At 33.8% G+C, this 14,863-nt stretch overlaps 1 protein-coding gene across 1 annotated transcript; it reads left to right on the top strand.

The window, feature by feature from the left end:
- The first annotated feature begins 4,496 nt into the window (after positions 1-4,496).
- Positions 4,497-14,461, top strand: LOC146721277 (uncharacterized). The gene is made up of 3 exons (XM_085487187.1): positions 4,497-4,509; positions 4,625-4,745; positions 14,275-14,461. Exons 1-3 carry the CDS (start codon positions 4,497-4,499, stop codon positions 14,459-14,461), a joined length of 321 nt encoding a protein of 106 aa, XP_085343313.1.
- Positions 14,462-14,863: the final 402 nt, after the last annotated feature.

Raw genomic sequence — 14,863 nt, 5'->3', positions numbered from 1 at the left:
TGCATTGAAGCTTCATCAAATGGTGAAAATTGAAGATTTTCCAATGGATAATCGTTATAAATATCTGGATGTCATGTGTTTCCCTGATTTATATCCTGATGGTGTCAATGGACAACGAGAAGATAGAAACTTTGCATTGCCGGAATATTTATTTATTAGAACACGATTGATGTCGAAACATAGTAGATTCAGGTTGAATCTGCAGTATCTGTTCTTCCTTCTCAATGATGCTAACTACCGACAGTTGAAAAGTGGTATCTATTATACGATGATGGTTACTAACCCACGAGAGAGATACACTGCTGGTAGATACTTGAACGAATTGAAAGGTTACCAATTAGAATCGAATTTAATGAGTATTTTCGCAAAATTGAGAAATACGGATCAATTTTGGCGACAACCGTCTAATAATGTAAAATGCATGACTTTGCATTACGGTCCAGCGACGTGGTTTTTGACTTTGAGTCCTAGTAATGGAAATGGTCCGATTTGGGTGAATATTTACGAGATATGAATCCCGATAAAGAGAAGTTAGGCATCAGCAAACTAATCGCATACGATCCTATAAGTACTTCTAGATAGATGTGCGTAAATGGCGAGGGTGGTAAAGGGAAAAGTTTTCTAATTGAAACAATTAAACATTGGATCAGAATAAATTTGGAAAAAACGACTGCCATATCTGCTCCCACGGGTATCGCAGCATTCAATATCGATGGCTTGACAATCCATAGAATGTTTCAACTACCGGTTAGTCATGAATCTACACCAAAATATACGCAATTGTCAGACATGGTCTTGAAAACTTTGAGAGACAAATTAAAGAATGTCGAATTATTTATAATCGAAGGAATTACATGTAACAATGCAATGATGGATTTAGGAACGACTGTATTCAGTGATGGTCAAGCCTATGTAGGTTTGTCACGAGTAAGTAAATTGGAAGGCCTACATTTGATAAATTTCAATCCAGCATCAGTTAAAGCAAACTCGAGAGCCATTGTAGAATATAATCGACTGAGATCTATATTCAAATCTGAACTGCCACAAATCAATCCGTCCGAGAAAAAGGTTGTGAAAATGTACGATCGTCGATGGGATATCCCTAATATCATTGATGATATGCAGAATTATGATTGTGAGGAACCAGAAAGTATAGTTACATGGAAAATATATGGCCTTTGCAATAACGATGCTGTTTCGTGTTACGCTAATGTAATATTACAATGTGCGTTTCATTGCGTACGTATTAGGCAACAAATACTGAAAAATAAAGCATCGAATGCATTGATTGATGCTATCTGCGCGTATGGTGAACGTAAATATTGCAACATTCAAGTGGTTAGAAGATCTGTCGGAAAACGCTTCGAAGAACGAACACAACAAGATGTTTCGGAATTTTTTACGGCTCTAATGTCGACGTATTCCGACATCAATGATGTATTAAAACTCGAATTAAAGCACGTAACATGTTGCTCGAATGTCAAATGTAATTACAATGTAACTAAGCTGGAAAGCAGTAGTTTGTTAATATTACCTATACATTCGACATTAAAAAGGAAAAAAGGTGTCACTCTACAAAGTTTGATTAATGTAGAATTTTCTAAATGGGAAACGATAAACGGCAATTGTAACGAATGTAAGAGCACCGTGTTGAAAAAGAAAACCGTAATCGAATCAACTTTATCCGTCGTAGTAATACAGCTCAATTTATATACTTTTGTAAACGGTGCTTCTAAAAAAATTATCAACAATCGGATTACCGCCGTGCCGACGAGTAATATCACGATTAATAAAAAAAAGTACAAGCTAATAAGCGCTATATTTCACGAAGGTGAAGAAATGAATCGTGGTCACTACACGTGTATGTTGAGAGCTGACACAAAATCGGAATGGTATTACTCTAATGATATGGAAGTGTTGAAGAAAAAATGGCCCAAAGGAGCACAAGGGGCATACATATTGTTCTTAGAACAGATTAAATAATGGCGCTATATAAAGGCTGCCGTAAACGCTACATTAAAACATCAACTGTTCTAGCGCTGTATAAAAGTTGCCGTAAGCGCCAAAATAAAATATCGGCTGCTCTGGCGCTTTATAAAAGCTGCTGTAAGCGCTGCATTAAAACGAGTGCAATAAGTTTCTAATTTGACCTAGGCTTCATGACATTTCAAAAAGTATCATCAAGAAAAAAATTATCAGACAGAAATATGTATGTCGTGTTAAAATCGGAGAGACGAAGAAAAATATATGGTTGCGTTCTCACAAGAATGGGCGATGGAGGGGCCCATTCTTTATTTTCAATATTCATACAAGAATATAAATTCATTCTGTTGCAATTGAAATAAATGTGCAATGTATCGTTAAAAGTTATTACAATTATACAAACATTTACATATATGATTAAATAAAATATATATGTATACTATAATATAATTATATATTTTATATATGTACATATATACCATATATTTCAATTATTTTGAACTGTATTGCATAAATTGTTACTTATACAAAGTTATGTGATAAGAATCAAAAATACATATATTTGTGATACTTGAATTACTAGAAAGCTGCTCTATATATCTGTACTTTAAAAAGTAAGTGATATCCTAAAAAAATCATAAAAATGAAAAGGTCAGGCCATGTTCAAAAGAAGGTACTCAAAAATTTAAACCTTTCAAAATTTAAACGATCTAATAATAAATTATCACGAAAAGTAACTGATATGTTATTCAAGGTGCCAGTTCAAAGTGAACATACGTAAAGTGTATATTATCTAAATTTAGTAATAATATATTACCATGAAAAGTAACTGTGATATTTTATTCAAGGTGCAAGTTCACATTGAATATACATACATATAAGTAAAACTGATTACAATTTGATTCTAGAAAATAAGTGCGATATGTTATTCTTAGTGCACAAAATATAATATTTGTTTATAGAGATTTGATTTGAAATTCATACTAGCCCGTACAATGAAAAATAATTGCTCGTAATTCCAGAGTACCAATTTGTTAATGACTCAGAAAAATAACATTTTTTATCATAATTATCATTCGAAATTTTACTAAAGAAAGATTGGAGGTTTTTAATTTATACAATTTTCACAACTCTTATTTCAATTATTTATTCTACCCATCGAAAGTTTTTTGAGAGCAGGCCGCCATGTTATTTTTCTGAGTCATTAACAAATTGGTACTCTGGAATTACGAGCAATTATTTTTCATTGTACGGGCTAGTATGAATTTCAAATCAAATCTCTATAAACGACTATTATATTTTGTGCACTAAGAATAACATATCGCACTTATTTTCTAGAATCAAATTGTAATCAGTTTTACTTATATGTATGTATATTCAATGTGAACTTGCACCTTGAATAAAATATCACAGTTACTTTTCATGGTAATATATTATTACTAAATTTAGATAATATACACTTTACGTATGTTCACTTTGAACTGGCACCTTGAATAACATATCAGTTACTTTTCGTGATAATTTATTATTAGATCGTTTAAATTTTGAAAGGTTTAAATTTTTGAGTACCTTCTTTTGAACATGGCCTGACCTTTTCATTTTTATGATTTTTTTAGGATTCTCTTATCACAATCCATATCTTTTCCTTTATTTCTTTCAGTTCCTTTATTTGCTTTTTATCTTTCATCTTTTTTGTCACATTTTGTTACCATAAACCACTTTTCACTTTTGACTGCTGAATCACGTGCATAGTACGTTTGACAATGATTTGTCTTTCGTTCCACCAAATGTCGATCCGTTCTTTCCTATGGAGTCAATGCGTATGTTTTACGGCAAATTTCGTAGTACCCACTATTACTCATTGTCAGATGCGTGTAGGATGCCAAGGATTAAGCGACAAAAGATCAAATTGTCGACAATGGTCACGGAAACTCTATTCTCAAACACGGGAAAGGATCGACTAGTAGAATATACTATACATAGAAATGACAAAACATAGAAACGACAAAACATAGAAACGACAAAACAATAAGAGCGCCTATTGGATAACTAAACTTATTCACACTTGTCGCGCTAACTTGCGGAGATACATCTCCACACTCCTTATCCTCGTGGCGTTCTCCGCTGGCCTCCAGTCTCACCATTCTTCTTTCCTTATTACTCTGCGCCACCTGTCGTCTTTACTGACTTCACCTTCTTCTTCCACCATCTATATGCCCATTTCGACAACTCCTTTTTCCGCTACTCCGGCTTTTATCTCTCCAATATTTTATTATCCACTCTACTCTTTTTATCACCTTCATTATACCACCTTTTTCTTCCCTTCCCTTATCCATCTCTTCTTTTCTTATCACCATATCTGACTTATCACACCATAATCACTCGCCTTAACTACAAACATCGAAAATTGCCTGTTTCTCTCACCGGCAGCCATTTTTTCTTCGCAAATTTCTGTAATATTGTTCAATTTTTTAATACTGTATATATAAATATTGATTATGGAGATTTAAAAAATGCAGCCATTTAGTACTTAAATAGCCCTATTTTTGTCAATTTGAGAAAAAATCTATATTATCTTCCAGCAAAAATGTTGTAAAAGTATTAACCGTAAATAATGTAACGTATTTAATTTATATTGCAGCAACAGAGGAAAAGTTCGATCTTGTATACAGGAAAAAGGCTGTAAATAACAAAGATGGAGTCGAAATAACATGTCTGGCGGAAGGACTTTACCCTCAACCGACTTTAGATATCTCTATCGAGTAAGTGTTATTTGTAATCTATTATTATAACAACTTTTGAAATAACATTATAATTACTGATTTTTTTACATATTCTAGTTTACACACAACAAAAAATATTTTTTTTTTTTACAAAAAGAAAAAAGTAATAATTTTTCTTAGCTTTTTGTATGCTGAATACAATTTTAACTTTACATATCGCAGTTTTGAAAAAGAAACTTTCTACACAAAACAAAATTTATATTCTCCATATTTAAATTTTATATTTTCCGTATTTAAATCTCTAAGTGATTGCATAATGATAGCTTAATTATGACTGCTTAATAATAACTGCTTAATTAATGACAAAAAACTTTTGAATATTACTGACAATGAGAATCATAATACTGAAATTATACGTCAAGATTAAAATTATTAATAAAATTAAATTGTCTTTTAAAAATTTATTTAAATAATATTTTAGAGTAGCATATCTCAGAAATTAAATTAACTTGTATTTTATATAATTCAAAATGTTTATTATTGAGAATTGCTTTATAATATATATGTATATCAAAACTAAAATCATCCGTGAAGTATAAATTACTGTCAACATTTACTAAAGTTTTATTGTAATCAAAGTTAAAGTATGCTATTAGAACTATCTCGAAATTATTGTAAAATATTTGTTATTATTTATGATTAATAAAATATTTATTCGTAAATGTAGAGTCTACTCTCTGAAAAAAGTAAATTCGATTTTTAAAACTATCAAATATTTTTCAATTATGCTTATTTAAATTTAAAGGATCTTAAATCACTATAAATACACATATAATAATATACTGATATCTAAACGAATTATTGATTGAATAAAAATATGAGATTCAGAAGATTTTTTTGTTGGCATGAGCCCAATCTTCACTAATATTACACAATAGATCTCTAATTTTCATAATTTTTATACTATAATAAGCAAAAATGCTTAAAGTGAAAGTTGCTTGGATTTTAGTAAAGACTGATAAAATATCGTTTGAAATTTTAATGCTGTTTGCGCCTTCTTTATCTAAAGTTCTGAAAATTAGAAATCTGTTGTACAATATTAATAGATTTACAAATTTAAAAATTAAAAAATGAAAGGCTCTAGTATTAAATATCTAATTAACAGATAATGGATTATTAAGAGCTAGGTGCGGTTAGCGAAGCACAGATTCTTTTCTTCTAATGAGTAATTTTTTATTAATTCTAAAATGTTCGTATCACATTTCTATTCCTGAATTGAACCATCAGCACGTAAATCAAGCTAAAGAATTTGGTACGATTCTTGCTATCTTTAAGATGATTTAAAATTATTGGATCAAGGAAAAATCGGTTATTAGCCCTCTTCTCCAATGTGAATTAGAATTTCGGATAAATTAGAACAAAACGCAAACCTACTGATTTTATGTGAAGAACAAAAAAATTTAATTTCTTAATTTAAATTTTTGTTGTTTTTAACAAAGTCGGTAAGTTTGCGCTTTGCTTTTATATATTCTTTAATTGTAGAAAAGCATTTATTATTTTATTCAACTAATAAAAAGTAAAGAATGCGCAAAAATGAAGTTTTAGTATTGATAAAACAGAACGGCATTTAGGATTCCTTCGACGAAAAAGTATATAGCGCCCTCATTATGGAATTAAAAATATCGGTTAATTACCGATTGATTATTAAAAAATATAATTATACTGACATTTTGAATTCCACATTGTCAATTATTCGAGCTCAAACATGTATTAGAAATTTATGTATACATTATACAGATAGAGTCACTTTTTACTACGTCCAATACTATTATAGGTTTAAGGGAATACTGACTCTGTTTTATCGAAATTGTATTTTCATTAAACTATTAATTGGCTATACAAAGTGAGACATTCTTCACTAGCAATAAAATATTAAATTTCGTTCGCCAGGAATGAAATACTAAGGTAGTAGATATTAAACTGACTACACTGGCTAATAAGTTAAGTCTCACCGGAGCGTACTTTTAAATGTCAATAACGATATGCAGTAACTCATTGTAAGTCTCATTTGTTATTAGGTGCGCAACTAAGTTCTCGCTGTTTTTTTTATGAAAATGCAACTTTATTGTGAAAAAATGGTTACAAATGAATCATTCAAAGTATTGCCCATCGTTAGCCACAACTTTTTCCCATCTTTCTGGCAGAGCTCGAATACCGTTACGGTAAAAGTATTCGTCTTTTGAGGCTATCCACGAATCAAGCCATTTTTTGATGTCTTCATATGAGCGGAACTGCTGATCAGCCAGACCATGTGCCATCGAACGGAACAAGTAATAATCGGACGGCGCAATATCTGGGGAATATGGCGGGTGGGGTAGGACTTCCCATTTGAGCGTTTCCACGTAAGTTTTAACGGGTTTGGCAACATGAGGCCGAGCGTTGTCATGCAGTAGAATCACTTTTTCGTGCCTCTAGCTCGTATTGTGGCCGTTTTTCGCATGCAATCGCTTGGAAATGGCTTGGCGGGTAACTCCTAATGCTGAAGCAAGCTGTTCTTGCGTTTGGCATGGATCCTCAATCGAGCAATGCCTCCAATTCAGCGTCTTCGAAGGTTTTTGGCCTTCCTTCACGCGGACGGTCGTCAACATCGAAATCACCGTCTTTGAAGCGACGGAACCAATCACGGCACGTTGTTTCACTTAGAGCAGCATCTCCGTAAACTTTTTGGAGCTCTCGATGCGCTTCAGCCGCCGTTTTCTTCGAATGAAATAAGAAAATCAACACTTCCCGCAAATGACGATTATTTGGTACAAAATCAGACATTTTCACACAACTAAAAGTATATGACGCCAAAACAAAATCATTAACATGTCAAAGCGGTTTGTTTACCATATGTCTAAGCTTGGCTCGTGACGTTTTGGATATGTCAAAATCGACCAGCACTTACTGCTGGAGCCATCTATAGACAAACAGCGGGAACTTAGTTGCGCACCTAATACATTTCACGTTTTCAATTTAAATGTTGATTCTGATTGCATGTACATTAATTTCTAGAATGCTTCTATTGTAATTTTGAAAAGGACCACAGCCCGTATGGTCGAAACGTCAATAAATATAGTTTAACAAATCTAATAGACAGCCAGTGTAGTCAGTTTAATATCTACTACCTTAATTCTTCACTAGATTTAAAGTATTTATAATAACAAACCTGGGCTACTATATAAACTGTAGTATATGCGAGTACACGTGAGCAGGACGTGGAGTGTGTGAGAGCATGCGTGAGGAGACTGCGAGTGTGTGCCGCGAGGGCGAGCGCGTGGAGAGAGTGTAGTGTGTGTGCACGAATGGCGCGAGCACATGGTACCCCGTGCAGCTTCTTACTTAACTAGTTTTGTTATACTTACTGCAAATGTGAAATAAATATATAGCTTAATGCATTATCATGCTCCATGATTTAGCCTAGTCTGAAGACATCACAATGGCGACGAGGATTAAAGCGATAAAAGCAGATTAAAGCGTGCAGGTGAAAAGGTTAAATACTCGCCACGCGGCAAAGCAACAGTAAGGTGCCACGAGAAAGTGTGAAAACAGGGAGTAAGAAGGTACTCAGCGGCGAGAGCGCGTCAATTATCAGTGAGAATAATTGAAAGGCGATCGGAAAAGTGGCCACGGGGTAAACTGTAAAATTGTTTTGTCAAAGCGAGTAAAAAAGTGCTCGAATACAGTAAAAAATAAATGCAAAATCAAGAAAAAACTTTGAGCTGGGCGCATTCGTTAAACAAACATCAACTACTTAACGAACTACGAAAAAGGGGTATAGTAGTAGACGGAAGCGAAAAATTTGAAAACCTAAGAGAACTGCTGAAAGATTTGTTAAAAAAAGGACAGAATACAGATCAGCAGAAGGAGAAAGAGAAAAACGCCAGTGGAAGCATACAAGCAGTCAATACGTCCGCCGCTACTACAAGCACCCTGCAAGTTAAAAAAGCGCATCAAGGTACGCAAGAGATAGCAGACGAAATAAAAATTGAGTTCCGTCTCAACACAGATGATTGGAAGACGTTTACAGAACAACTAGAATTGTTATTCATAACTCGTGATATCAAAGACGACAAGAAGGCTGCGCACCTGTTAGTAAGATTAGATGCAAAAGCATTTCAACTTATGAAACAATTAGTGGCACCAGATAAACCGAAAGATAAAAGTTATGTTGATTTAGTAAAACGTATGGGAAATTATTTAACACCGAAACCCTCAGAACTCATGGAAAGATGTAAATTTAACTAAGCTAAACAAGAAAATGCAGAATCTGTAGCTGATTTCGCAGTCAAGGGGCTTAGCGTTGCACTGCAACTTCAAAAATTTAGATAATTCGTTGAGAGATCAATTTGTCTGTAGGTTAAAGTGCCACAACACTAAAATGGAGTTGTTTAAAAAACAGTCATTGACCTACCAAGAAGCCATAGCTCAAGAGTCCGCCAATAAAACGCCAAACAAGCTCTAAATACATTGAAATCAGAAGAGGTAAACACAGACGAGGTGCTGGCAATAAGGAATGCTAACAAGAAATATTGGCAGAAAACTCGAAAAACTCAACAACAAAAAACGCGGATAGTACAGAAATATCATGCTATTACTGTGGAAAAAAAGGACACACAAGACCAACATGCAGATTCAAGGATAGTATTTGTCATGAATGCCAGAAAAAGGGACACCTGAAGGCAATATGCAGAAGCAAAACAGAAAGAAAAAACCAGAAGAAAAAACAACAAGTACAACACCTTCAAGGAACAAGCCAAGAGGAAGAGAAAGAGGAGGACAGTTCCAGCATGACTAGTGACGACCGATCCTCATTCTACTGCCTACGTGATTTCAGAAGTGATTCTAAAAGTGATGTGTTTTATAAAGCACAACATAGGTGTAGCAACGATCAGGAAAGTAAACCCATGTATTTAAACGTTCTTATAAACAATGTAAAAGTTAGCATGGAAATCGATACGGGTACTTTTGTTACAATTATTTCTGAAAAATTATATAATACCGTATTAAAAAATAGCACACTTTTGAAGACGGATAGAAAATTAAAAATTTACGATGAAAAAATTCTACTGCCAGTAGGGAAATTGACAAAGTTAAAAGTCGAATGGGAAAATAATACGTGCTTATTAGAATGTTTCGTATTACCAGGCGAAGGTCCAGCATTGATTGGTAGGCAATGGCTGGCGGCATTTGGATTATGGCCTTTGAAATTAGGAAATACAAGTATAGATAACGTGAATATTGAAAATTTAGCAAATACATTAAGCGACAAATATACTGAACTATTCAGTGATATACCGGGCTCGTATAATAAGAGCAAATCAAAAATTTATATACATAAAAATGCAAAACCGATCGCTTTGAAATATAGACCAGTAGCCCATGCTTTGACTTCATTAATCGAAACTGAATTGGACAGACTAGTAAAATTAGGTAATTTAAAACAAGTGGAAGTTAGCGAGTGGGCAACTCCAATTGTCCCAGTTTTCAAAAATAATGGTCAAATTCGCATCTGTGGTAATTTTAAAGTAACAATAAATAAACATTTGTTAAACGACAAATATCCTTTGCATACCATTGATGATATTTTCACAAAATTACAAGGTGGAAATTCATTTTCGGAATTAGATTTAAAGCATGCATATATGCAGTTTCCGGTGGACGAAGATAGCTCAAAATTACTTACGATTATAACACATAAAGGTTTATATAGATATACAAAACTACCCGAAGGTGTTTCAATAGAACCTCCAGATGTACAAAGGAAAATGGATAAATGTTTAAATAGATTAAAGGGAGTGATCGCGTATCTCGACAATATTTACGTAACAGGAAAAACGAATGAGGAGCATCTACAAAATTTACACAGAGTTTGTCAACGATTACAAGATTGTGGTCTTAGACTAAATAAATCAAAGTGTTTTTTATGAAAGAAAAGTTAGAAATATTAGGTTTCGTTATAGATACAAAAGGACTACATAAGTCCGAATCTAAAATCAAGGCAATGGTAGATGCTCCTCAACCAAAAAACCAAAAAGAACTAGAATCATTTTTAGGCTTAATTAATTTCTACGCTAGATTCTTAAATAATAGGTCAGCAAATTTAAAGCCGTTGTATGACTTGTCGCACAAAGACAAATTTGAGTGAAACGCTGAATGTGCACGAGCGTTTAAATGGGTAAAAGACGAATTGGTTTCGCCAAAAGTATTAGTAAACTATAATCCAAATGAAAAAATAATATTGGTATGCAATGCATCAAATTATGGACTATCAGCGATCTTATCACATAAGTATAAAAATGGCGAAGAAAGACCAATTGCATTCGCATCAAAGAAAATACCGAAACATGAATTAAACAGGAAAATTATGGATAAAGAAGCAATGGCAATAATATTTGGTTTTCAGAGATTTTATCAATTTATCTTCGGAAAAACCATAATATTAAGAACAGATAACAAGGCGTTACAATGGATCTTGGGACCACGAAAGGGCATTCCACAAACAGCAGATAATAGATTACAGAGATGGGCTTATTACCTATCAGGTTTTAAATACGAAATTGAACATGTAAAGTCCGAAGCAAATGCAAATTGTGATGCGCTTTCGAGGTTACCAATCAAGGATAACACAAACATAATTGACACAAATTTCTCTTAGGTTAATTTTTTTGAAACCGGTGTAATAACGTACAACCATAAAATTCTCGAAAAAGAAAGCAAAAGAGATCCGTTAATCTCAACAGCGATCAAATATTTTGTAAGTAATTAGCCAAAAAATGACAAAACTATGTCGAATGATTTAAAAAGTATTTTTAATAAAAGATTAGAATTATCAGTAGAAAAAGGATGTCTGTTTTGGGGTTTACGAGCGGTGATACCAGAACGCATGAGAGAATTAATATTAAAAGAACTTCATGTACTCACTTAGGCATTGTTAAGATTAAGATGTTTGCTCGATCATACGTCTGGTGGCCAGGAATTGATAATGACATTGAAAAGCAAGTCAAAGAATGCGATATTTGTTTGATGAGAGAAAAAAACCACCTCACATTCCATTAACAACTTGGCCATACCCAGACAAAGCATGGTCGAGAATTCATTGTAATTTTGCAGAGTTATTCGGTAAAATGTACTTATTAGTAATAGACGCGCATTCAAAATGGCCAGAAATTATAAACTTTAATAATAACACAAAAGCGTACAGATTGATAGATGAATTTAAACTACTGTTCGCAAGATACGGTTTTCCGCTACACTGCGTTACTGATGGAGGCCCACAATTTAGAAGCGAAGAATTTCAAATCTTTTTGCGGGAAAACGGAGTAAAACACTCATTTAGCTCACCCTACCACCCTGCGACGAACGGAGCTGCGGAAAATATTGTACAAACATTCAAAGACAAAGTGAAAAAAATTGTAAAAAGGGGAGAAAGTGTAGGTAATGCGATTAATATGTTTCTTTTTGACTATAGAAGTATCGAGCACTGTACAATTGGTAGGAGTCCTGCCCAATTAATGTACAAGGGGGAATTACGAACGAGATTCGACTCACTACGCCCGGGACTAACTGAAATTGTTGATAAGCGGTAGCGTGCGCAAATCGTAGCAGGAGCAGGTAGTAGGAAACTCGATCTCCAACCAGGAGACAAGGTTGTTATCGATGACTTCAGCGTAAGATCAGATAAGCGTGTGGAAGCAGAAATTGTAAAGCAGACCTCACCGTCCACCTTCGCAGTCAAAGATAAAAATAACAACATGAGAAGGAGACACGCCGATCAAATTATCAAAAAGGATGCTGTTGGACCGCGACGCTCTCCTCGCCTGAACAGAAACAACATTTAAAGAGGCAGGAGAGTTGTAGTATATGCAAGTACACGTGAGCAAGGCGTGGAGTGTGTGTGAGCATGCGTGAGGAGACTGCGAGTGTGTGCCGCGAGGGCGAGCGCGTGGAGAAAGTGTAGTGTGTGTGCACGAACACATGGGCGCGAGCACATGGTACCCCGTGCAGCTTTTTACTTAACTAGTTTTGTTATACTTACTGCAAATGTGAAATAAATATATATAGCTAAATACATTATCGTGCTCCGTGATTTAGCCTAGTCTGAAGACATCACATAAACCAAGAAAGCTAAATAATTAGTTTTCTTATTGGTCTTTTACATTAGGTCAACCTAACCTAAACGATAAAAAAATTGTAATTATTTAGCATTCTTGTTTCTTTTTTATATACATATATGTACATAGTAGCCTAGATTTCTTATTATGAATACTTTAATTTTAATGAAGGATGTTTCATTCTGTATAGCCAATAAATAGTTAAATAAAGATAATATTTATCGATAAAATAGAGTCAGCATCCCCTTAAACATAAATGTCTGTTGTTTTTGGCTCTATTATACTTACAAGGCACACATACACATGACTCGTATTACAAACTATACATACATTATATCTATGTATATACATACATATATATATATACGAGTGATCAATTAGTGTTACAGACTTATATCTTAGAAACAAAGAATTTTAGAGAAAAATGTTTTAGACAAAAGTTGTATGGTTTCAAGGAAAACATAAAATGGTGTCATTGATTTGACCTTGAATAGTCATTTGAAGGTTACGTAAAGGTCACCTTCAAATGACTATTCAAAGTCAAATTAATGACACCATTTCATGTTTTCCTTGAAACCATACAACTTTTGTCTAAAACATTTTTCTCTAAAATTCTTCGTTTCCAAGATATAAAAGTCTGTAACACTTTAATTGACTCACTCGTATATGTATATGTATGTATATACATATAATGTATGTATAGTCTATAATACGAGTCATGCGTATATGTGCCTTGTAAGTATAATAGAGCCTTAAATGGAATGGATTTCTTAAATAGAACCTTCTATTTTTTATTGCATATTCTTATAGCTATCTCGAGAGCTTTCCAAAGCATAATAAAATTTTTTTATGAAATACTTCTTGAGTTATAAGGCTTGAAAGTGACAGTACCGCCGGCTACTGACTCTGTTTTAATCTGAATTTCAAAAATAACAGAATGTTTTTTCCGCGTACTTCAACTTCAGCAAACTTGTTTTTACGTTCATATAAAGTATATATTTTGTATAAAGCATATATTATACGTTGACAGTTTATCAGTAATTCGAGACGCCATATTGAGACAAAAATAATTTAGCCAGAAATGATTAATCAAATCAACGTCGAATTGATGTTGATTTGACGTCGATTCGACCAATCAATGTCGATTCGACGACGAATTGACGTTGATTCGACATTACTTATGGCTGAGAAATAAGGAAAACTATAATTTCGTAATTTCTCGTTTTCCATATAAAATCGGAGTTTCCTGAGATTATTGATATACATATGTATTACAATCATGGAGAAACATTTTTAACTCTGTCAAATTAATGCGACGAAAGATTAGAAATACGAAATAGTAATTCCTGTCGATAATGCAGACTGTTAAGGGACACATTTAACTTGTATTTATTATTACATTTGTGTCATTGCAGAGATATTCCAGAAGAGCAAATTGGAAATCCCACCGTAACGTTGCGTGAGGATGGACTGTATAATATTTTATCACGCGTTGCCTTATTGGATGAAGATTTACCGGAAGCAACAATTGTCAAATGTTTACTCAGTATACCGAAGGCAACGTATAATGTGTCTCGCAAAACTGTCTATTATACTGGTTAGTGGCAAGTGTGTAGGTGCACTATACACCGACACACACGCGCGCACGCACACGCACACGCACATACTCTATCTATCTATATATATAAGCACCGTCCGTCTGTTTGTCTGTCTGTCTGACCGCGAACTACTTCCACATTTGTGGACCGATTTTTATCAAATTGGTACCAAAATTTCACAAATTTTCCGAGGAGTGTGACGATGGTACTTTCTTGTAAGTTTTACGCTTCCACCCACGCTCCCACTCACGCAATCGCATATTTATGGACCGATTTTTTTTTAATTGGTATCAAAATGTTGCAAATTTTTTGAAGATGGCGACAATGTGGTTTTTTCAAGTGTTACACCTTCACCCACGCATCCACCCACGCATTCACACATTTATTCACAGACTTTTTCGAAATT

This window comes from Nylanderia fulva, unplaced genomic scaffold (assembly GCF_048542155.1).
Source record: "Nylanderia fulva isolate GAGA-0341 unplaced genomic scaffold, ASM4854215v1 Scaffold508, whole genome shotgun sequence".
In the NCBI taxonomy this organism is placed as follows: domain Eukaryota; kingdom Metazoa; phylum Arthropoda; class Insecta; order Hymenoptera; family Formicidae; genus Nylanderia; species Nylanderia fulva.
Note: the sequence above shows the minus strand (reverse complement) of the source record. Positions and strands in the feature narration are given on the sequence as shown.

Bases quoted from the DNA above. Each gene is read 5' to 3' on its own strand.
- LOC146721277 (XM_085487187.1), top strand. The intron at 4,746-14,274 runs GTAAGTGTTATT...GTGTCATTGCAG, and splicing joins ACTTTAGATATCTCTATCGA to AGATATTCCAGAAGAGCAAA.